This window comes from Oryzias latipes, chromosome 18, assembly GCF_053564925.1.
Source record: "Oryzias latipes strain Hd-rR chromosome 18, Olatipes_Hd-rR_3.1".
NCBI classification, from domain to species: Eukaryota; Metazoa; Chordata; class Actinopteri; order Beloniformes; family Adrianichthyidae; genus Oryzias; species Oryzias latipes.
The window spans coordinates 22,456,517-22,481,366 of record NC_136254.1 but is presented as its reverse complement, the minus strand read 5'-3'; the positions used below and the strand labels follow the sequence as shown (position 1 = coordinate 22,481,366).

Below are 24,850 nucleotides of genomic sequence, written 5' to 3'. Positions count from 1 at the left end.
CATTCTGTCTGCGCCGCATGGTCTTCCTGTGGAGTCAAAGCCTTTGACTGTAGATGAGAACTGGACTGAGTGAGTGGGACATCACCCATAGAAAGCGACTCACTTCTGACGTCGCCGTGTTGGAGCCAGATGCCGTCGGTAAGCGGTGATTGATGCGAGTTGGTCTGAGTCCAGGTTTTTATGGTTACACTCCAGGCAGTCAGTAGTGAGCTCGTTGGAAGGCCACACCCCCAGTACTTGACTCAGGAGAATCAATCAGATGTTTGACGGGAGACCCAACGCTTTTATTGAGGCATCTGATTGTTTAGTTTATTGAAGTATAAAAAAAGATTATGAGGATTAGCAAGAACATGTCAAAAATGTATCCGATTCTCTAAAGAAGTCTCTGGGATTCTGGCTTCTTGGAGCCAGCGCTGACTCCCTGGTCACTCAGTCCAGCTCTCATGTACAGTCCAATGCTGGAGCCCCTCCCACCTGTGATCTGGGCATGTATCCCAGCAGCCATCTGGGTTGTCCAATGTGAGGAAACCGTGGGCTGCAGTTACTACAGCAAACAGAAACAACTTTTTTCTTCAAACAGGTGTGATTTGGAAGTGTGTGTTCAAAACCAGAACTGTTCTGGTTTCCTCTTTTTGACTCTGCAGACCACCAAAACCTATTTTTAGCTCTGTGTGAGTAAGAAGAAAGTGTCATTGACTTTGTGCAGCTGAAATCCAGATGATTCCTTCACTCTGTGATGCAAAGATTGCATCACATTTAGAATAAAACCTGTGTGTATCACATCTTTTTTGTCAGCATTTGGTTTTAAAAAACACATTTGCAGACTTCAAGAGACCATTGTGACCCAGAGATTTCCTTTTCAGGACCTCACCTCCCACTCACTAAGGTGAACTTCCTCTTTCAGTTCTCTCTGATCTGCTCTCTGCTCTTGTCTCTCGGGTGCATCTCTGCACAGCCTTTTCACCCTGAACTCTCCCAGTCCTGAAGCCAGCAAGGACAATTCCAGGAAAGACACAAAGGATTACAGTTTGTGTGACACACACACACACACACACACACACACAAAGCCTGGAAAAAAGACTTTTCTGCAAAAAGAGAAACGGAAATGGAACGTTGAGAATGAAGCAGGAAGTCGCAACGCTAAAAGTTATCATGATAACTGCGTCAGTGCCATGTAGATCACACTGAAATGAACTTTTTTTTCATAGGTTACAGTGGGAAAAAAAGGTCAGAAAAGGATGTAACCCCTCATGCCGTATGTTGCTGACTCACAACTTACCATTAAACCGGGATTCTGCTTAATTTAGCATCTCCTTTAATGGAAAATATTGTTTTTATATTTTCTTATATTCAGTGATTGGAAAAAGAAAGTCAGACATGAAGGGGTTAATGTAGCGTTAAGATATAAGTATGGCTACGAAGGACTCAAATCTGCCTACATTTGAGGTCATTCTAGTAGAACACAAAACGTAAAGCTTATTAGTAGTCATGCTGTATAAAGTCCTACAGGATTACCTGAGTTTATGTTCAACTTTGCCTCAGTTTAAACAAAATCCCTCAAAACTACGGTAGTTGTGTTTGTGTGAAAGTTGCGCATAAATATGCCGGAAACAAAACATGATGTTCCATTTTGAAGCTCTAGTTAGGTTTAAACATGTGTGTTGCAGAAAAATCTCTCTTTTTGATAGCTTTGCAAATGTCAGGTTGGAGCGGGTTTTGTGTTTTCTTTGAGGCCGTGAGACGTTTTTCTAACTCGAGTAGGTTCTGCTTCACGTCCCAAACTAGAAATAATTTGGAGCGATCAGCTCTGCGAGTTAAAAAACGACTGCTCACCCGCAGCGGTCTTTGGTGTTTCTAACATGTTCTTACAGCATTTTTGTGATGATGGAGGGCAATTATGAAGACTATTAAGTCTAAAATAGCGTTTCTGAGTATTTTAATTTAGGAGCAGATAATATTGTTAGGTTGGGGTGTGAGAGGCTGTGAGCACTTAAGCAGATGGATGACGGGAAGTGGGGGCGGGCTTACTCTGTGGCAAGAGTCAGATGTCCTAGGAAACGACACAGGTTTTTAGATTCAGGCCAAAAATGGCATAATTATGATTAAAAGACCACTGGAACCACTTTCACAAAGATAATCGGAGTGAGACTTAAAAAGAATGAGAAAAGAAAAGCTCTGTGTCGTGATGAGGTCGATTAAAGGCCTGATTCAATCCATCAAAAATCGCTAAAATATGATGACATCCATCAAAAGTCAAGACATTGGTATTTCTGCTTTATGTATCCACTTTATTCTACTTGATAATTTCGACAATTAGTAGTTATTGTATCCAGAAAGAAGAGAACTATCGTGCAGCGCATGTCATCCTCTATTGGGACTCGGAGCAAGATGTCCAGTAATACCAAGTTAGCTGCTGAAATTGCAGAAATGAAGGAATCTCTGAACTTCTTGTCAAGGGACATCAGTGAAGTGGTAAAAAATCAGAAAACACTGACAGGTCTCATGGAAAAACAGATCCAGGAGTTAAAGGCTGTCATCAAACAAAAGGATCTAAGGATTGAAATCCTGGAGCAAAAGGTGGATGACTTGGAGCAGAATTCCAGAGCAGATGACCTTCTGCTCACAGGGCTAGAGACCAGACATCAAAGTTATGCCCGGGCTGCTGACCCAAAAAGTGATCAAGAAGGTGAAGATGCACCATCTGTGGAGCAGCACACCCTGGAGCAACAAGTGATCCACTATATGAGAAGTAAAGACATTCATCTGGATAGTCGACACATCTCAGCATGCCACACTCTGCCAAGTAAGGATAAAAAAAAGAAGCCTATGATCATTATAAGATTTGTAAGCAGAAAGCACAAAGTGGAAATCCTAAAGGAGGCAAAGAAACTGAAGGGCACTGGAGTTTATTTAAATGAGCACCTGACCAAGAAAAACTCAGAAATTGCTTGGACATGTCGTATCCTGAAAAAGCAACATAAAATACAAGCCACCTGGACCAGGAATGGAAAAGTGTTCATAAAACTGAATGGATCACCAGAGCAAGCTAAAGTGGTAGCAGTGAGACAACTGAAAGACCTGGATCAGTACAAATGAAAAACTCTAAAGTTCTATTTTGTTTAGACTCTACTGACAGAATCAGACTGTGGACTATTCTGTAGAGAGAAGGACTTTATTTTCAGCACAAATGACTGACTCAGTGGTGAGTGAAAACACTTCTAAGTTTGATTATACAGAGCATGGACTTTATGATTTTGATAATGATGTGGATCCAGACACTCATGTGTTTAATAAGTTCAAGGATACCTGCAGATATTACTGCGAGGAACAACTCAGTGAAGTTAAAACTGAGGGAAAATTTTCTGTTATTCATTTTAATTGTAGAAGTCTACCAAGAAATTTTGATAAAATTAAATCTTTTTTGGACACATTTAAAGGAAAATTTAAAGTAATTGCTCTGTCAGAGACATGGATAATTAAAGGGAAGGAAAATAATTTGAAAGTTGAAGGTTATGATTTGTATTACAATAGCAGAACAAATAGGATTGGAGGGGGAGTTGCCCTTTATATTGACAACGGTTTAAAATGGAAACCGGTAAAATGCATGACATCTACTATTGATGATTTAATGGAAAGTGTTGCTGTGGAAATAGAGTTACAAAAAAACAAAAATATGACTGTTGGATGTGTATATAGGAAACCAGGATCAAAAATTGAAACTTTTAAGGAAAATTTAGAAGATATGTTAAGTAATCTAAATCACCATAAACAATTAATAATTTGTGGAGACTTCAATATAGATCTCATAAAGCTAGATTCACATTTACAAACATCTGATTTTTTCGATTCATTATATAGTAAAGGATTGTATCCTTTGATTACAAAGCCTAGCAGAATAACAACAAGTAGTGCAACTTTAATAGACAACATTTTTACCAATATTTTGGAAACTCAAAGAAATTGTGGGTTATTAATTAATGACATAAGCGATCACTTGCCTGTATTTGCTATATTTGACTTCAGGTTGCAAAAAAAGTCAGCAGAAATCCACCAAATATACAAAAGAATAAGGAATGATGAAACTCTGAACGCTTTCAGAAGTGATCTCATAAATCAAGACTGGAATGAAATTTATACAAATGATGTAAACGGTGCATATGAGGCTTTTCTGAAATGTTATTTAGATCTTTACAATAGACACTGTCCAGAAGTTCTAAGTAGACCTAAATCTAAAAATAACAGAAAACCCTGGATAACAAAGGGCCTACAGAATGCTTGTAAAAAGAAAAACAAACTCTATAAGGACTTTTTAAACTTAAGAACAGCAGCAGCTGAAAAACGTTATAAGGTTTACAAAAACAAGTTAACAAATGTATTGAGACAAGCTGAAAAGAAATATTATCATAGGATTCTGTATGAAAATAAACATAACTTAAAGGCTACGTGGAATATTCTGAATAAGGTCATAGGAAATAAGTCAGGATCAATAGAACTACCTCACTTCTTCCTTAAAGACAATGTGGTCATCAAAAAGCAAGAGGACATGGCAAATGAATTCAATTCATTTTTTGTAAATATAGGACCCAATTTAGCAGAAAATATTACATGCAATTTACAATCAAAAGATATTATTGAAAATAAAAATTGGATTTCCCATTCTATGTATTTATCTGATGTGACTGAAAATGACATTTTGACTACAGTATACAAACTAAAAAACAAGACCTCAAAGGACAGGGACGGGATTGACATGAAATTAATAAAAATGACCATAGATTGTGTTGTAAAACCACTACATCATATCTTTAATCTTTCACTTAAATTAGGAATTTTTCCTGAGAAGATGAAAATAGCTAAAGTTATTCCTTTTTTTAAAAATGGAGACAGACATACTTTTAATAATTACAGACCAGTATCATTACTTTCTCAATTTTCTAAAGTTTTAGAAAAGTTGTTTGTTAACAAACTAGACAGCTTTATTGAAAAAAATAAATTGTTAAGTGAGAATCAGTTTGGGTTTCGTTCTAAAAGGTCCACGGGTTTGGCTATAATGAAAACAGTTGAAGAAATTTCAACAGCAATTGACAAAAAGAAATACACAATAGGAGTTTTCATGGATTTAAAGAAGGCTTTTGACACCATAGATCATTCTATCTTGATTTCTAAATTATATGCATATGGGGTTAGAGGAATCGCCCTGAACTGGATCACCAGTTATTTAAAAAACAGACAACAATATGTACAGTTTGGAGGTAAGAAGTCTGATCTTATGAATATTATTTGTGGACTCCCACAAGGCTCAATTGTAGGACCTAAACTTTTTATTTTATATATAAATGATATCTGTGATATTTCTAAGTTGTTACAGTTTGTTTTATTTGCTGATGATACTAATTTTTTCTGTTCTGGGGATAATCTGAAAACCTTAGCTAAAAGTATTGAAATGGAAATGATAAAACTCAAAATGTGGTTTGACTACAATAAACTATCTTTGAATCTAACAAAAACAAAGTTTATGGTGTTTGGTAATAAAAACAGAACAGAAGTGACTTTGTCCATTGACAATATAAAAATAGAACTTGTTTCTCTTTCGGCTCCTCCCATCAGGGGTCGCCACAGCGAACAAGTCGCATGGTAAATTTGGCAATGTTTTACGCCGGATGCCCTTCCTGACGCAACCTTCTCAAAGCAACCGGGCTTGGGACTGGCACAGAAGTAGAGAAGGGAACAGGGAGCAGCCCGGATTCGAACCTGGGTTTCACGGACGGAAGGCGCCGCAAACCAGCACGAGCTAAACCGGCTCCCACAATATAAAAATAGAACAGGTGTCTGAATTTAAATTTTTAGGGGTTATGTTGGACGACAAATTAACATGGAAATCTCATATATTTTATGTAAAAAATAAAGTAGCCAAGAGCCTTTTTGTTCTGAACAAATCTAAATATATTTTACCATGTCATATTATGCACATGTTATATTGCTCTTTGGTTTTACCTTATTTCACATATTGTATTGAAGTGTGGGGAAATACATATGAAACTAATATAATGCCCTTAATTCTACTACAGAAGAGAGCTATTCGAATTATTCACAAAGCTAATTTTAGAGATCACACAAATGAACTTTTTATTAAGTCAGGCTTATTAAAACTTAAAAATTTAATTGAATTGCAGACCTTATTAGTTATGTTTAAAGCCAGAAACAGAGATTTACCAGAAGACCTACAAAAGTTTTTTATTTTTACCACAGGAGATGAAAATCATAGGAGAAAATTTGATTTCAAACAACAGATTGCTCGAACAACATTAAAGCAAAAGTGTTTGTCTATAGCAGGGGTAAAAATGTGGAATTCCCAGGAGAATTAGTTAAAAAGTTGTCAAAATATTATTAAATTTAAACGCATGTATAAAGCTAAACAAATTAGTTTGTACAAACTTGACTGTTGAATGCAATTTTTGGAATATATGTATTAAATGAATGGAATGTATTTACTGTGTAGTGGAACTGTACATTGTGCAATCTGAGCACAGGTGATGGTGTGAGAAATGTAAATGTAATGTTTAAAAGGGAGCAGATAATTATAAGAATTGTGTTCTTCAATTCTGCTCCCTTCCAATCATGAAAATGTTCAATATGTAAGACAAACATGTAAACATTTGAACATCAATTTTCATGAAAGGAACAAAAAAAAAAACAAAAAAAAAAAAAAAAATAATGTCCAATTTAACTTTACTAGAATGGAACAAAAGGATTTGACAGTTTTTACTGCTTCCTCATTTAAAAAGTCATAAAAAACACACAGGCAGGTCCCTGACAGCCTCAGTTTCAGAGAGAGAAGACACAACTTCCTGCTACCGAACAAACGATCAGGGCTTGATTCTACAACCGAGTTTTAGGGCCAATTTACAAATGAAAATATTTTTTTAAATTACGACTATAAATTCATAAATTTACGAGAGATAAAAATCACGACTGTTAAATTACGAGAAGAAAGTTGTCTGTTTATAACTTTAGAAGTCATAGGCTACATTTAATACTTTTTTTCTCGTAAAATAAGGTGTTTTAAAGTCATACGTTTATGACTTTAAAACATTCATTTACGAGAAAAAAGACAAATTTAAAATGTGATAAATTAACGAGAAAAAAACAACAAAGTTGTCTGTTTATTGGAGCCTTGCTTAAAGATGAAATATGTGGAGCCTCTTCAGAAGTTTTACTTCAAAAACAAAGAAATTCTGAACCTTTTGGTCACTCAAAATCCGATTATTGTCAGTGTAGCCGGCTTTCCGGGGTTCGGTGTCGGTAAAGCTGAGTTTCATCAGTAAAATCAGGAGCTCAGAGACACATTTGGATGTAGAGGACCGCTACTTTATTCTGCCATCATTATTCACATACCCAGAAGTCCATTTGTCTCATTACGTCATGAACCTGTCATGCACAGAACACCAATGTGCAAACAGTTACAATTTATCCTGCAGATAAATGATCTTTTTTCAACATAAAACAACAAAGATAAATAAAAATAGTCTGTTATATTAGCAGAAGAACCTTGCAAATGCCTAAAAGTGCTCCTCCTCCTCAGACGGAAGCATTACACAGACTTAGATCTTGCATCTGCAGGGAGACCGATATCTTCATCAACGGGCTGCAGAGATCCTGTAAACCACCATCAATAATTAAAACATTCATAAACCTTAAACTCAAACACATGAGCTTCCAAACATTTGGAACGTTATCATTAAACGTTCAGCTCACCTGGTTCACTAAGTTTAGTGGGTCTGCTCTGCTGCTGCGCGGCGTTCAGCTGCTGCTGCTCTGCATGCTCACCTCCACTTTAATCTCATAAATTTACGACAAGCTTAAAATTTGTAATATTACTTTATTTTGTTGGTGGCCATAAAACTACGTTGTAGAAAATAAACTTAGCATAAAGATATAAAAAAAAAAACCTAGTCACTGTTGTTTTCATATTTTTAGGCAGAAGTCCTAAGAAGTAAAGACAGATAAAATCTATTTACTGAGTGTTTAGGCACCACTGTAAACCAACATCACTGTGTTTGTTATGTCTTGTACTCTCAGATTCACTCCTGATGCAACGATCATTCGGTTCCAACCTCGATTTTTGGGTCACTTTGTGTTTTACAAAACTACAACAACAAAAACAAATCATTCAGAAATATCCTTTGTTTAAGTTTGTTTACAAGCAAAAAACAATATTAAAAAACCTTTCCGTTGGTCTCTAAATAGCCCGGTGTAATGTAACAAAAAAAAGAATGATATATCCTTCTTAAATTAGGCTCAACACGCATGTTTGACACTTTCAATGTAAATGGTAGCGATTCAACGATTCACTTTCCCCAAAATTCGGTTGAATTGTGCAACATAGGGTTCGGTTTAAACCGAGAATTGTGACACTCTTAATATGCGTACACAAAATAAAAAAAAGACTCATTTGAACCTTTCCAGAAACTATATGAACCAGAAAGAAATACTCTTTCAGAATCAAATCTGTCACTGTGTGTTTGTGTGTGTCCTGTTTAAGTTTGGAGCTTGTCGTTTCTAATCAGACTAAAAAGTGAGTCTTTCAGATTCCATCCATGAAGCCCAAAAAATGCAACAAGAACGTGTTAAAAACGCCATTTTCACTGGAGTGGGTCTTTAACGATTAGTGATTTATTTAAACACTTTATTTTTAATATGAAAACTCAAATTTAATTAAAGGTAATGCCTTGATATTCTTTTTTTTTTTTTTTTACTGCAGACACTTTTCTGTTGAATTTTCTTGTATTTTTGCTTAAAAAACATAAAATCTAGTCAATATTGTGATGACATAATTATCTTTAATTCAGATTTTGATCAGCAATAGCCAAAAGTAATTTAAAAACGTTTAAAAAATAGTTTTTTAGGTGTTTAGACATGATTTAAATCAAAGCGCACAGGCTATCAGCAGCTAGGATCCCCTCATTGTTCATTTTCACGTCATGTTTTATTTTTTTAATCCTCCGCTGGAAAATCTGTGGGCGTTCAAAAGGTTAAAAGTTTTTGTGGTTGTAGCTTGTAGAAGTAATGTAAAACGGTTAATAAATGATGCTTTTATTTTGGTCACAGCTCATAAAATAAACAACATGAGTTTAGAACACAGGAAGGTTGTGTCACCTGAAGGGTGGAACAGAAACAGAACAGAGACTCCAGACACTCAGTCAGAGTTAGAATGCAGCAGAGAAGTCCAAACCAAAGTCAGACAGGAAGTGTTTGGCTTGCAGCTCTGAAAATGAACATGGCGTGTTTCTGACGGCGTCACGGTCAGGATTCGACGCCCTTTGACCTTTCCTTTTTGTTGTTGCTTACAGACACCAGTGTTGTTCTGCCTGAACTATTGGATGAAGGTGGCGCGCGTTTGCTCTGCCTTTGGCGGCTCACGAGGATGAAGGAGAGCCAAAGGGTGGAGGGTGGCAGAGCTGAAGGTTCAAGTGAATTCTCCCTGCAGACAAAAGCGCCGTTGTGGCTTTCACTGGTGAATGCGGAACTCCTGTGACATCACGGCGTTGTGCCGGCGGGTCGTTGGTGGCATGGGGGCGGAATGGCGGGATGCTGATTAGGTGTGTGTGTGGCTCTGGAAACATAGACCTGCATCAATGCTGTCATTGTTGGGGTTTGCTGTCAGAACAGCGTCAAAGTCCTTTCTTATGACATTTTCCGTTTTTGCAGACGGGACCAGTTTTTGTTGGGTGCTCTGTCTGGAGGGGGGGGCGCAGAGGGGCCCCTCTGTCCGCCGCTTCATTCCCATTAAAACACTAAAGCTGTGCTCACACTGGGGTTTAAGGGCAGAATGGAGAGGAATGTGCACGCCGGCTTTTGTGGACGTTCACCGAGCAACTGTGAGACGTTCCACACAAACTCTTTAAAAACAACATGAACGAGAACTTGGAGACGGTTTGGGTGACTGTGTGGGTGACTGTGTGTGGGAATCGGGCTCTGCTCTCTCTGAGCTCTTACTGCATCCTCGCCGCGCTGTTGTCGTCACCGTCCTCGTCGTCTGGCTGAGTCGGGCGGCGGCGGCGGCTGCAGATGAAGCTCAGAGCGGGACGCTTCGATGGAGGAGGTCCCAGGAAGGAGGAAAAGGAAGAGGTGGAGGGGGGCAGCGGGGCCACCGTGGCCTTGACCTTGCTGTGCGATCCGTGTTGGCGCCCTAGATTTTGCAGCTGAATGGAGACAGTTTGTGTATTGTTAATTAAAAAAAAACACAACTGAAAAACAATCGTCAGTGCGGCGTGTTTTTGTAAACTTGATTCAAAAATGAGAAAAACTACAAGAAGGAAAAGAACAGGAGAGAGAGGCAGTGGATAGGTTTGCGTTTTGCATTGAAGTGAAGTATTTGCATGTTTGCAGTCTTATCACAGATGAGTCACAGCCAGCATCTGCATGGGAGCTGATAACTGGGACAGGAAACACGAATTCTGAATAATCCCATCTGCTTTATGACATTCTCTCTGGATCTAAAGCAGCTGTTTCATAGATTTACACTTACGTACAAAACTTAAGGGAGTTTCCACCTGTCGCCATGACAACAAAGCTAAGATTAAATTTTAAACGATTATTTTTGTTTTGCTTTTTTTTTTTTTTATATAAATCCACTTCACCTTGTCAGCTGGTTCTGGCGCAGAGAGAAGCGGACAGAATCAGCTGATTTTTGTTGTGTAAGCAATTCATTGCTGTAAAGTGTTGCATCTAAAAAAAGGCTGCTTTTCTCCGCCTCTGAATCAGCTCCAATGACATCAGTGGTGTAAACGGTGGAAGAGTTCCTGCAGTCGAACAGACGGGAGCTAAAGCTCCGCTGTTACAGGGTTAAAAAGATTCACATGGAAACTAGAATCTGAGGAAAACAAGAACAACAATCCTCCTGAAACAAGGTTAGTGGTACGTCAATATGACGTTAATGTTGACTCGGTTGGAGTTTGATTCCCAGCATATCTACATCCAATTCACCCACAGAAACACAAGAAATGGCCTCCAAGTGACCAAATGAACTTTAGCTACACTCTCAAAATAAAAGATTTCTAAAGTGACATAAAGATGTAGAGTCATGATAACTCACATGAATGCGTTACCATAGGCCAAGGTAGAGAAATATAATATACGTTTTGACACAACAACCCACCTTTAACCCTTGTGCTATCTTAGATGACCCCACCCTTACATTGACGTGTTCTCCCTACCATGACAAAGGTGGATAAAGGTGGAAAGATTTCATGTAATCCATGGACACCAGTGAAGATCACAAATCATTGAAGAGAAAAGGTTCAGAACACTGTCTAGTGGGTCTAGATGACCCAACTCCCAACGTTAAAGTGCCTAGGATAGCACAAGGGTTACAAGAATGAATATGAATGTATTTGACAGAGTTAGACGACGTCCTCAGTGATGTTTGCTGCATCAAAAATGTTTTCTGCTTCCAAAGTTGTTTTTTTTGAGAGCTAAACCTGATATCACAATTATCACCATCTATTTATCAACCACTTTCTTAAATGTTTGAGACTGAAACCTAACATGGGTGACCATCCAATTATGAGTGAACAACAGTTTGATTTGGGTTTCATTCCTAATTCTACCCTTCTGGAAAACAGCTCGGTGACGGCTCACAGCAGGATGGCGACAACCACAAACCCAAAAGCTGGCTGTCTACTTAGTTGAATAAAAACCAAACATTTGTATATTCTTGTAGAAGCCTAACACAAAAACCCCTAACAGCAGTCACATCATAGTAAAGAATGATTAAATAGTATGGAAGTTCTGTGAAGTCCTCCTGTGTTTGTGTATACATCTGCATTTTGTGTTGTGGTTTTTTGGAAGGCTGCAGAGAAAACATTTTTCACCTTGTGACCTTTAGTGTAAAGTTATAGCTCAGTTCCTTGAAGGAACTTGTGACCAGCAGATTTATGATCCGTCTGTATCCTGTTGCTAAATGAGCTTCTGTCGGTTTCATTTCAAGATCCGGAGGATTCAAAAACACAGCAACAATTTATCCAAAGAATCCCTCACAGCCACTGTTGACACTGATGACATGGACACACAGAAACACTGATGTTTTTTTTTTCTTGAGAGCTGGGTGACTGACTATCATGGAGAAGCAGTCAGGAAGTCATTTCCTGTATCTGTTTTGCTTGTTCCACATCAGGGAAAACATGAAATTTGATTTGAAAAACCTAAAAAAAACGGAACTAAAAAGGATTTGTAATAGATTACTCTGAATATCAAAAGCAGACTCTTTCTAAATGAATGCGCTGCACATCAAAATTAGAAAAGGTTCCAGAACTGACCACAAAAAAAAGGATGCTATTTTTGCAACCAGTGTTAAAAAAGGTTGAACTGTCAGTAGTCGCTGCATGCTGACACCTAATGGTCAAAAGATGCAGTGGATGGCAAGAAGGAAGTTGATTGCCGCTGTCTTGATGTGACTGATAGGAAGGATGACCTGTTTTCTGTGGAACCCTGCCAGGGGCGTCACTCGTTTTATGGCGTGCGGTGGTGGGGCAGAAAGAGGCGACCTTTGCCCCGCCATGCTCACCTGCCGCGCCGCTCGGTTCTTTGGTCCCTCAGGTGTGTGAAGCTGCTCTCTGTGCGGAGCCGCTGACTGGACTCTGGAACCACAAACACACTTCTTTGTTCTCATGGAATCAGACTTTCTCATTGAGAAACGCAGCAGCTCTCACGATGACCTCAGTCTCCGTTTGTTTGTTGTGTTTGCAACAAAGTGAGTCAGGTGAAACTTCACACAGATGCCAACGTGATGGATGAGAATGCAAAAGTTTTCCTCCCGCTTCATGCTGACCTGTACGGGTATCGCGGCTGTGACAGCAGACCTCTGCTCCTCAGGTGCTGGTACAGGTTACTGCAGAGCGCCAGCGGGTTTAACACCAACTCCTCATCCAGCTGAGACAGGCAGCCCTGAAACAATCATGACCTGGTATGAATACCAGCTTCATGGCATTTGATATCAACCTAAAACCCATGTGGATTAGAGCTAGTGTTTAGTTAGTGAACATTTTTAGTTTTACTATTTTGAGCCCAATGTTACCAGATTTTAAAGACCCACGTCGATTGAAATTGTCTTAACATGTTCTTGTGACATATTTTTAATAATGGAGCACATGTATATAAAGAAAATGAATAAAGAAAGTTGCATTTCGGAATATTTCTTTATTCTAATCGCAGTAAATCAGGAGGCGAAATACTGCAGTTAGAAAAAGGATGTATTTATTAAGATGTAGAAAATACAGGTGGGTAAAAGGAAGTGGGGGTGGGATTGCTCTGTGGCAACAGCCCCACCCACAACTCAGAGATTAGCTAAAAAAAACATATATTCCATAAAATTAAGACTTTTTTAAAAAAAAATTAAATATTAATTTTTAGACATGTCTATTCTACGAATAGTTTTTTTCTGTGTGGATTTTTTACCAAAGCTTCTTTGGTAAAAAAAAAAAAAAAAGTAATGAATTCACAAATTTCCTGTTAAAGAACACGAGAAAGCGGCAGGGGAGGCACCAGCAGCTCCTGCCTTCCCTGCGCTTTACTGTTTCGGTCTTTCTATTGTCATAAAAGATGCTTTATTTTTAATCACTTGATTTGCTTATATTTCACTAACTGTCTGGTGATGTTGGTGCCAGTTTGTGACTCATTTACTGCAAAAAATGTACATTAGATTAACACTGGATGAGACATGCAGTACTCGTGCCTCAATACCAGAGAATGTGACACTGCAGCTAAAGAACAATAGAATTAGTGGTAACAAGTCAAGTGCAGCTGTCTGCTTATTCTTTAATATTGTTTAGCATTATTTTCTAAATGGAGGATTTCCTGTCTAAACTCAGGAATTTGTGGAAACATGTCACTGACAATGATCTCCATTGAGACAGAAAGACTTTAAAAACTGGAAGAAAAAGAAACAATTTCCACAAACACCCATTTGTTTCTTCAGGAGTGGCCCAGGGACTTCATTTATAAGTCAAAGTAAGTCAATAATAACAATACTGGTGATTTGTATTCCTATGCTACAGTTTGTGAATGGAAGAAAAATGTTGAAATGAAATTTATAACAACACACTTTAACTGTTGCCAATCAACTGGTGAATAAGTTAATGTGTAGGGTTCACGTGTTTGTAAATTGGACTGATGACGTCAGTGCCTCACCGTACGTCACTGCAAATGAGTATTTTAGTACCTTCAATTCCTACTAGTAATTTATTTACAAAATACCAATTTAAGCGCACAAATTGGAACTTAATTGTGTGGAAGACGAGGCTGAAACTTGATTCAAGTTTCCAAGGAAAGCTTAGAAGGAGTCACTGTGACCTGCACAGTCTGCATGGCATCAGGGGAAGGGTCCTGAGCAGAAACAGGCATTGAGGAGGGCAGCATCAGTTCTCTGGAGGCGACAGGCTTCAAGAGGAAGGACAGAGACATGGACGGCTGGAGCAGATAGTGAGAGTTCACACCTGTTTGAACAGAAATGCAGACTTTTAAAGTTTGCCTTTGGCTAATATTAAAGTCCCACTCCGATCATCTTTTGTTCTATTTTAAAAACATCCCCAGTGGTCATGTAATTATGGTTATTTATTATTCAAATGATCTTTTATTTAATTCTAATTTATTTTACCCAAATCCAAAAACTCGTGTTGTTTCTTGGACAAATACAAATGGAGCAGAGCAGGCAGCTTGTAGCCCACCCAGTGTGTTTTCTATGTCACAAAAAAACGATTTTTTTTCTTCTGCTCCAAATTCACAAAGATTTGAAGAAAGAAAAACTCAGAAATGCTATTTTAATCTGACTAAATGTCTTCCATCATCAGAAAAGACACCAAAAACAAATGTCGCCAGAGTGGGTATTTAATATATTTCAGTTTCTGTAATCCTTACTCTTACAGACCTGAGGCTCCAGCTGCAGAACTTGGATCAGCCTGCAGCAACAGGAACAGGTCCCGAGTCTGGAAAGAGCAAAGAAACTCATGAAATAGCGGCTTTAATGTTCAGAAAAACACAGAAAGGTATTGAGAAGGGTAACAAACAAAACTGGGTGCTATTAAGAAAGCAGGACAAAAATCAAAAAGTTGTTTTTTTGTGTTCATGTCTAAACGTAGTGTCTGTTTAAAGGAGATTTGATATTGGGTAGAGGTGAAAGGTCATCTAAATCTGGTTTGGACAAAACAAGTGACCCCTAGCAAAAAGTTGACTATTTAAGTGTATAAGTACACTTAGTCTATACTAAAATGAAGGTGGGATACTTGAAGCTTACTTTTTATATACTATTGTAAACCTAAATGTTCCAGTGTAGTCTGAATAAGTATTTAGTTACTTCCTACACTACACATACAAGGTCTATAGTAGACCTGCTATACTTATAGTTGAGTACACTTAATAAAAAGAAAAAAAACTTCAAGTATTCTACTTTTTTTGCTAAGGGGTTCATTGAAAGTGATCATTTAAAAACCCAAAAAAGTGCTTTCAGTCTTGATTTCCTCCTACCAGAAGAAACTCATTAATGAGGATATATTATCCGATTTTATTTAATTTTTTTTAAATAAATGCTCCATGCTTGCTTGGGAGAAGAAAGCACTTATCAACATATATATATATGTCACCTGAGGCCTTATTTCTGGCTGATCAGAGCTTGTTTCAGACAACAGCGCCCCCAAGTGCACAGCTTTTGTAACTACATTAGGTTTCCAGTCAATTTGACTAATTTAGAGAAAAAACCAGAACAAAAGGGGAAGGTTTTTTTTAAGAGGTTACATGTGAAACATGACTTCACTCTGTCACGGTCAGTGCTCACTGATGGAACAAAAAAAAAAAAAGCCAAACCCACTCTGAGTGTGTGGCACAGAGCGAGGAACAAGTGGTGGTTGGCCTCCATCTCGTCCCAGTCCAGCTGCCAGCAGGTGGTGGGGCGGATGACCAGCGGCAGGCCGTACAGCACACTCTCACACACGCCGTCCGCACGCAGCGTCCTGCATCAGAATCATATCAGCATCACTGAAAGTAGACGCTAAAGTAAACAATCACCAAACGGTCAAAATGCAAACCCATGACATGAGGGCGGAGGCAGTCACTCACATGTTTGCATAGAAGCTCTGACAGGATTTCAGACCGAAGCAGGACAGAATGGAGGGTAAACAGAAACGTGACTTTCTCATGACGACGGAGAGAATGCAAACCAGTGGAAACTTTGCATCGAAGTGCTTTGTTTGCTGGGCAAACATGTTTATACATGCAGTGTGTGCTCGCGTGTGAGCATCATTGACTATATGAGAACTGGAGCGAGTCAGCATGATGTCTTCCATAGAAAAACGGTTTACTTCTGGCCACAACCAAATGAAGTCAAAGTCAGTTGCCTTTTTTGTGCAATATGGACATTGCCATGTTTGAACCAGAAGTCATCAGCGAGCAGTTGTTGTCCGGGTTTGTCTGAGTCGTTGTTTCTATGGCAACCACTCTCGCCAATCAGGAGTGAGCTTGTTGGAAGTCCACATCCCTGCTACTGCAAAGTGGGCTACATGAAACCTGTCAAACAATCCGAACGGTCGAAGAGAGACCACATGGTTTTATTGAGACGTCTGATTGGTCAGTTTATAACTTCAACAATTTGTCCTGCAGAAAATTTTTTTTACCATGAAAACAAATTAGTATGATCAAAAAACGTGTTAAAAAAAGGTAGCAGAGCAAGGATGATTATTCTGACCAATAGAATGACTGACAGCCGTTTATTTCTCTGTAGAGGTTTTTTGGAGCCAGTGGGTACTTCCTGTTTGGAACGCAAGGGGAGGAGTCACTCAGTCTAGTTCTAGCATACAGTCAATGGTATCTGCATGTATGTGCCCGTGTATGTGTGTGTGTATATATATATTTATATATATATATATATTTATATATATATATATATATATATATATATATATATATATATATATATATATATATATATATATATATATATATATATATATATATATATATATACACAACTATATATAAAAAATGATATGAGCACTTTATTCTTTGGAAAGTGTTTCCCTTTTCCGCTGTCTGTATTTATATTTAACCCCTTCATTTCTGAATTCATTTATTCAGTTATCTAAAAAATATTCTTCAGTCGCTTTTCCATTTGAGGTGATGCTAGATGAAGTGAATTTTTGTGTATTAGCAACATACAGCGTGAAAGCTTAAGATGCTGTAAATTCGAATTCCCTTAAGAAGTCATTTTAAGGGATTAATAAAGAGCAGTTTAGGTCTGACACTGATGACATTTCCAAATGCTTTTCGACAGACTAAAATGTGAGAAACCATTCTCTTGAAACAAAGAATCAATAATAGAAAAATAGTTAAAAATGCAGGAATATGTAACTTAAATGGCCTGAAATGTAAAAATGAAACAGTTTTACAAAAATATTCTTCTGTTATACTTTTTGGCAAAAGAAAAGAGCTTTTATTTTGAAAATCAAAAATGTTTAAAAAAGATTTATGCTTAATCTACAAATTTATAGGGAAAGACAAAAGCTTGATTATAAAATAAAATGTTTTTAAATCATTTTAAATGCAAACAGATCAATAATTTGTGTTTCCTCCAAACTCTTACTATAAAAATCTGCCTCTTGTTTTTCCTTTTTCTTCTTTTTTGTGAAATATTTCAAAGAAAATGTGCTTCTCCAACCTTTCCAACACACTTCGACCATGCAGCTGTTTTGTTTTTTTCTGCAGCTGGTTGTTTGAGATGTTTCTAAGCATCAGAGCAGAACAAAGGGGGCTTTGATGTGATGGACGGATGTAGACTTTCTTTATTAGAAAATGCTCCAAAACAGATATTTTCCAGAAAGGAGCCATTCATAGAGGGCAGGGCTTTTACTGGAAATGGGGGCTGGCCGCAGTCATCGCCTCCACATAATAGAAAGAATATTTTACATATTCAAATGATTACAAAGCAGAAAAATATACGCATTTGGATTTCATTTGTCAGCGAAGAGCAGGTGTGCATCACACTTACTTGATTGCTTTTAGCTTTTGTGGTGCTGAGCTCTGATTGGTCGAGCCTTTAGCTACTGGCAAGAAGTCTCGAATACTCTCCGTCTTCACTCCAAGGTTGGGGGTTAGGGGGATTAGGGCGGGGCTTATAAGACGCTCCTGCATGTCACATTTGACACACACTGCACAAAACAGGCGATCATTTAATGCCCCAAACGTAATTTATTTTTAGTCCAGAGTTTCTAACCTGGATTGGGATTATCAGAAGGCAACAGGAGGTGGAGATGCTCCCGGTCTCCTCCTTGCTCCTGAAGCCACACTTTTAATACAGTCTCTATGGCCAGAACGCTGTTCTCCACCCGTTGCAGCTCCACCTCTGTCCCCAGCATCAGAGAGTCTGCAAAAGAGAACAAAACCAGTTTTTTTTTCTTTGTTTTTCACCTTTCTGTACCCGCTGTAACCCTTTTTTGGGTCCCGGATAGGCAGGTTACACTCTGAACACGTCGCCAGACTGTTGCAGGGCCACTCATGTGCACCCTAACCCTAACCCTAACCCTTAACCCTAACCCAAACTATTTTATACCTGCAAAGATTTAAAACCTTCATATTTTACCAGGTTTGAAGTTGTTTGAATGTATTTGTGCTCTAAACCTTTCCAAACTTTTCTTTAAATCACCACAGTTGACAATTTGTTGTCTAGAAATAAGCAAATTGTTATTAAAATGAGTCCAAATCCTTTTGAAAAACTTTATTTACATCTAAAAAAATCTGACTACTTTTTGGCTTATTTATAAATTTGTTAATTTGAGGTTCATTAGAGAGGCTTTCATGGTCATCATTTTGGAAACAAAAGAAGTGGATTTATGCTTTAAGACTAAGTGCTCTAGTTTTAGATTTCATAAGGATCCTTAAAGATGGGCCTATTTGAAATAAGATCGTATTCTGATTTTGTTCTAAAATGAGTCATTTCCACTCATTACACAGGTTTGTCACGGTAATCGATATGAACTACAATTAGGAACCTGAAAACCTTAAAAAACACAAACCTGCTTAGAAATAGCATGAAAATGCTGTTTTGGGCTGTATAGCATTCAGTTTAAAGTAATTCTAGTTTGTTTTGATGATTAGTGTTCCTTTGACTCTTAGGCTACCTCTTTTTGCAGTGCACTACCAATTAACCAATAAAGCATATAACTGGACTGTGGGGGTGAACCAGAGAAAACCCACACCTGCTCTGGAAGAACATACAAACTCCAAAAAGACAGAACCCAGCTGGGATTTGAACCAGGACCTTTCTGCTGCGAGGCAGGAGTGCTAACCACTACACCAACATGCAGCCCTGGAACACATCAAATACTTTTTTTCTGGATTTCAACATGCTGACATGTTCCGACACTAGGTGGCAGAACATTCAAAGAAATTTAGTTCTATGGTTTGAACTCGTCATCTGAAGATTTCTGGCTCTTTGCTTCCTTTTAACATCTTTAGTAAGCTAGGTAGAGATCAAACTTTAATTAGGAAAAGCATGAAAATTCTTTGGATTTAGACCATTTTTTTAACTTTCCGCCAATCATGAAAAATGATCCTTGGAGCACCTTTTCTCACATCCTCCCTTTGCTCTTATTCTTCGCTGTAGGAACATTACCGCAGACTCAAACCTTCTAAAAAACAAAACTACATCTTCTGTCTTCCTTGTTGGCTGATCCTTTATCTCTAACACCCCATCAGGAGGAAACTAATGGGAGCAGAGGGAGGACAGAAGATCAGGAGGTTGACCTAAGGGAGGAAAAGTTGGAGACAGCGGAGAAGACGAATGAAAAACAGTTTTTACTTCTATTGTCTGGGAGGAATCGAAGGACTTAAAATTCCAGCAGCAAAGTCAAATCGTATATCGCTTCTACTTTAACAGCAGACAGAACGGAAACCGACTCTGATTTGGTGACAGAAAAAAACTTTTAATCTGAAAGGGTGAGAGTTCTGCTGATGGAGACGTGTTCTCTGATCCAGTGTTTTTCAACCAGTGGGCCGTGGGAGATGGACAGGTGTGCCGTGGGAAATTGCCCTCATTAACTGATCTAAAAACATTTCCCATCTCCAGGACATCAGCTCTGTGTTCATCCAAACAGGCCCTGATAAAACACTGAGTAGTTAGGAATATGAAAGATCATAAAATACTTTTTTCTTTGTGTTTATTTGATTCTGTTAAAGACATTTTGAGAATTTTTTAAGAATGACGGTACGGCGATTTAGACGTTTCAGACGTTTTCGAAAAAGTCCCGCCCCTTTAACTGTCTCCGCCAATCATTCTTAGAGGCTTAATCACACGTCATCAGTCTGACCAATCAGAAGTGGTTAAAGTCTTCACTTCCTTGTTCTGAGTCTGCTCATAAAGTCGCTCAGTTCTAACAAAAATACCAGCTAAAGCTCGTCTTTAGCGGTCTTGAAACCACAACGAACACACATCTAACAGTTTTTCAATCTTTTAACTAAACTTTTATTACATCTTTTAGAAAAGACAGCTGCAGCTTCCAGCTTTTTCTGCCACAATTATCACAAAAATGTATTTGAGATTGTGTAGGAGCTGTAGATCAATGAGTTTATCCTTTATTTATCAATTTTTTTGGATGCTGGTGAGCCGCAGGATTTTTGTCAAGGTTAAAGTGTGCCGTGGCTAAAAAAGTTGAAAAGCACTGCTCTGATCCCCGCCAGAGAGGAAAATGACAAAATTCTGTGAATCACAATGTGAAGATTAAAAAAGGAAAACTTTGGTAATTAAAAAAAAATATGAGTTAGTATTAAAATTACACTGAAATATCAATGCAAAGTGACTTTAGAGGAAAAGTATAAGAGAACAAAATGGAACCAATTCAGATTTAATATCAAAAAGTGTGACGTGGATATAAAACAGGGCTTGGGGTCTTTTGGAATGATGGAAATTTTGAAGAAAAAAAAGGGCTCTATAGATGAGAATAAAAAGGAAAAATCGATTTCTATTTCTTCGGATAATGTCAACCTGAGTAGAAGCAAAGGAGACACGAGGAGAGTCAGATATAGAAAGAAAGAGAGAAGTGATCGGTAAAAAAGCCAACACTCCGAGTGAGACCAAGAGCGGATGAGATAAAGAAGAGATAGAAGGGAATGTTGGATGATGGATGACGGATTGCAATAATGACACCACTGTGATTAAAAAGTGTGGGGGTAAAACTCTTCTCAGTGGTGTTAAAAAAAACTTCTTTTGAGAACAGAGAGAAAAGGTGAAAGTAGTTAACCTAGATGGGAGTTATGAGGGGGGGGTGCAGGAAGGGGGCCGTCAATGTCTCCCCTCCGGGTTTATGGAGAAGAAACGCTTCCTCTGTGTCAGTCTCTGCTGACTTCATTTAATGCTATTCTACAGCTGATGTGCAAGATAAAAAAAATCTATTATGCATTATCTTTATGCGTCCCAGCATTCTCATTTACTCTTTTAGTCCATTCTCCTCTGGTCAGGGACTAAAACTGCTGAATTACATGCTAGGACAAGGAGCCCCCCCCCAATCTGCTAGACTGATTGTGTCTCATTCTGAATTCATATGTGAGGGTTTCATTCTGAAGTACGAATCATTTGATGTCAAAGCACCTTTATGCATTTAGAAAATTTGTTTTGGAAGTGAAGCTAAGTGGTCAGCTAAGTGCTGGCCCTGGCCTGGGTGGCGGATGTTGCAACGGCGGGGGTCTTGGTGTGGGGATGACTGGGTACTCTCCCTCCTTCTTTTCACATTCCACCATCTATTTTAGAAGAACATAAACACTCACCTGAGCACAGGTGTTAGCTCACCTTTGCACTAATAGTTTGCATGATTGAATGAATGAAATATTTCACACTAGTTGGTTTAAAGGCATAAGTATGCATGTGAACACTATCTGTTTTGTGTACATGTTGACATGTGGACATTTTTGCAGCTAACAGGTGTGTTGATAACATTTGTGTGTGGACAGGCCCCGCCCTTTTGTACTACATTTGAACCTAACCGTAATAATAAACATCCAGTAAACTTGCTGCTCTATGCTGCTTCATGGTCTTATCACCCCCCCTCCTATTATCACCCTCCTACCCCCCCCCCTCTCTAACATCCCTCTCTCTTCTTCCCTTCTTTCCTTTTCCGTCCTGTCCAACACCAAAGATTTTCAAACATGGTTGAAATTAATAAAGTTTGGCCTCAATTACAAAAGGGGTTTATTCAGTCAGACCTTTGGTTTATCTGAAGACTAATAACCCCTCTTGTTAAAGCAAAATATGTCCAACACAAGAGGCCCTCAGCTCTCATCTGCCTGCCCAGCTGTTGGACAGGACAAGTTAAAAAATAAATAAAGTGGTCAACATGTGATGTTGTGCTACGTTCCCAATGAGCTCAGAAGCGACCACTTTCAACGTAAAGTATGTAAACGCACGTGTATGCACGTTTCAGGCTTCTGCATTCCAAACTCTCACTCAAGAATCTGCAGCCGTTTTCGGGCTCTACATACAAAATGTGCGGCCAATGAACGCATGTTGAAAGTCAAAGCATGTGGAACTTGGAGCCAATCGGTGACACGGATTTATTAGTGACGTAAGGACGGCGTCCCTCTCAATTCACAGAAGTGCCAACCATTTAAAAAGTGATCATTGAGGGTAGAGAGGAGTGAACGTATCTCAAAATCCCCCTCCGGTGAAAATGATGCTTTTTAAGTTTTGAGGAATGTGTGGAACTATGCCAAGTACTGAGCACATCTGATGCAGTCATGTCAGTTCCGCCTGTATATGACGTCATCAAACTCCTACAGTGTACTTCTCGGAAGCACTTAAGTTCATTAGTGCATTAGGACGAGACACATGACTACTGAAGAACAACACATTAGCTTATGTGTTTTCAGTTATGGCAGTAATGTTCTACATTAGAGGCAGCGTATCGAATCTGTCCAACCCCTCTTATACTCCCTGATAATGGACAGTGGACTGTAATGGTGGGAATCCTCCCAAACATCTCCTTTCAAAAAGACGGCAGTGTTTGATCCTTGAAATAGTTGCAGCATCGAGTGTTGGAAAATGGTTTTGTCTTTTAAGTTGAAATGATGAACTTAGGTTATTCGTTCTTTGGTAGAAACATTTTTCTGTACGTGAATAATGGTTTTGAACCACAAAGTTCATGTTTTTCCTCCAAAGAGGTCAGCAGTCAGGCCAGATTCGTTCTATGTTGTTTTAAACTTGGGTCTAGTTTCTATTTGTCTGGTTATAACAGATTTATCTAGATGAATTATAGATTTTAGCTGCATTTTTATTACTAAAAGAAAAATGTAAACATGTGGATAAAGCATCTCTCTTCAGAAGATGCTCCTAAACTCAAAGGAAGCTGATAAATGTCCGTCTGTGGAAATTCCCTCGGATATCAGCACATCCACTCATCCCACTCTGTCCTTGCCTGTCTGCGTGAAGCCTGATGATGAATGGCTCATTGATGGAGCTTGAGACTGTAACAAACAAGACATTGATTACTTGGTCTAAAATGTGGGCAGTCGTCATCAAACCATAGGCTGGGTGACCTAATTGCCTCGTGTCACTTCACTTAAAGCCATGCGGTCATGGAGACAATTAAAACAGGCAGACAGTGGAAAAACACAACGGGAAAAGAGCCGCTCTCTTCTATGGCTGATGAAGAGACGAGACAACAGGAGGTCTTTCAGATGGTTTTGAATTTAATGCTGAGTTTCTTTAAAAATGCATTTTTTAAGGATATCTGGGCAAGCATTTCTTATTAGCCACAGCATTTTTCCCTTTTGATCGATTTAAAATAAATCTAAATCTGCCGTTCTTGCCCAATTTAAAAAAAATCAATTGTTTTTTAGAACATAGTTGTTACAGAGTGGCAGGACCATTGGCGTGGAGCAACCCCGCCCCCTCTTCCCCTCCTCTTTACAGACCAGTGAGCTTGTGGCTCGCCCAGGGTATTTTTTTTTACATCTCTAATAAGCTCCTTTTCAAATTGCATTTTGTTGTCTGCTTCTGATTCACAACAATTGTAAAGTAATACTAAGAAAAGCAATTTTGAGCTTAATTTTTTACTAGGTTTTTAGTCCAAAAGATCAATGCAAGATCTTGTTTAACAGCAGGTCCTCTTTAAGAAAACAATTATTTTACAACTAACTCAGATTAAAAATTATGTTTTTTGCTTCTTCATATTTTCAGATGATAGAAGACATGGTAAAGAAACTTAAACTTAAAAATGGCATTTCTAAGTATTTCTTTATTTAAAGTGTCGTGAAACAGGAGCAGACGAAAAAATGCAGTTTGAATAAGATCGTATTTGTTAGGTAGAAAATATCCGGGGCTCCCTGCTTCAAACTCTCAGTAACGTAGAGGGAAAAAGGGGTGGGGTTGTTTCACAGTTTGTCCCGCCCACAAGGCAGAGGCGAATTTCTAATGAACTCCTGCTGCTCTGCAGAAACTATGTCCTAGAAAACAACAGATTTTGGGATTTTGGCTAAAATCATAGTTAAAAGACCCCCTTTAATAGTTCTGATTAATAAAGACAAAGGTGGAGTTGTTAATGACGAATCAGTCAATATGTTATCCAGTAAAGGAGGGATTCTGTATGAATAAAAAGTTGCATGTGGGTTCAATTATGAAAAGAGAAAGGGAAAAAAAGAGACTTTAATAGATATAAATATCTCACAAGATTATACATTGTGGTTCTTCTGTTGTGTCTTAATGTTTCCTATTTTCTCTTTGTTCATCTGTTTTTCTTTGTTTTGTTTTTTACCTGGAAGGAAGCAGAAACGGTTTCCTTTGGCAGCCAAAGCAAATCAGCAAACTTGTAACTGAAGCAAA

At 38.4% G+C, this 24,850-nt stretch overlaps 1 protein-coding gene across 1 annotated transcript in view; it reads right to left on the bottom strand.

Moving 5' to 3' along the window:
• Positions 1-9,077: 9,077 nt before the first annotated feature.
• The window catches only part of m1ap (meiosis 1 associated protein), a 33,721-nt gene continuing 17,948 nt past the window's right edge, over positions 9,078-24,850 (bottom strand). Inside the window, exons 5-12 of the mRNA XM_020711635.3 lie at positions 18,257-18,406; positions 18,032-18,191; positions 15,860-16,001; positions 14,924-14,981; positions 14,350-14,492; positions 12,830-12,945; positions 12,566-12,638; positions 9,078-10,202 (exon numbers count right to left, since the gene is read on the bottom strand). Coding sequence (XP_020567294.1) covers positions 9,993-10,202; positions 12,566-12,638; positions 12,830-12,945; positions 14,350-14,492; positions 14,924-14,981; positions 15,860-16,001; positions 18,032-18,191; positions 18,257-18,406 — 1,052 coding nt within the window. The 3' untranslated portion in view covers positions 9,078-9,992. The remainder of the gene's footprint in view (positions 10,203-12,565; positions 12,639-12,829; positions 12,946-14,349; positions 14,493-14,923; positions 14,982-15,859; positions 16,002-18,031; positions 18,192-18,256; positions 18,407-24,850) is intronic.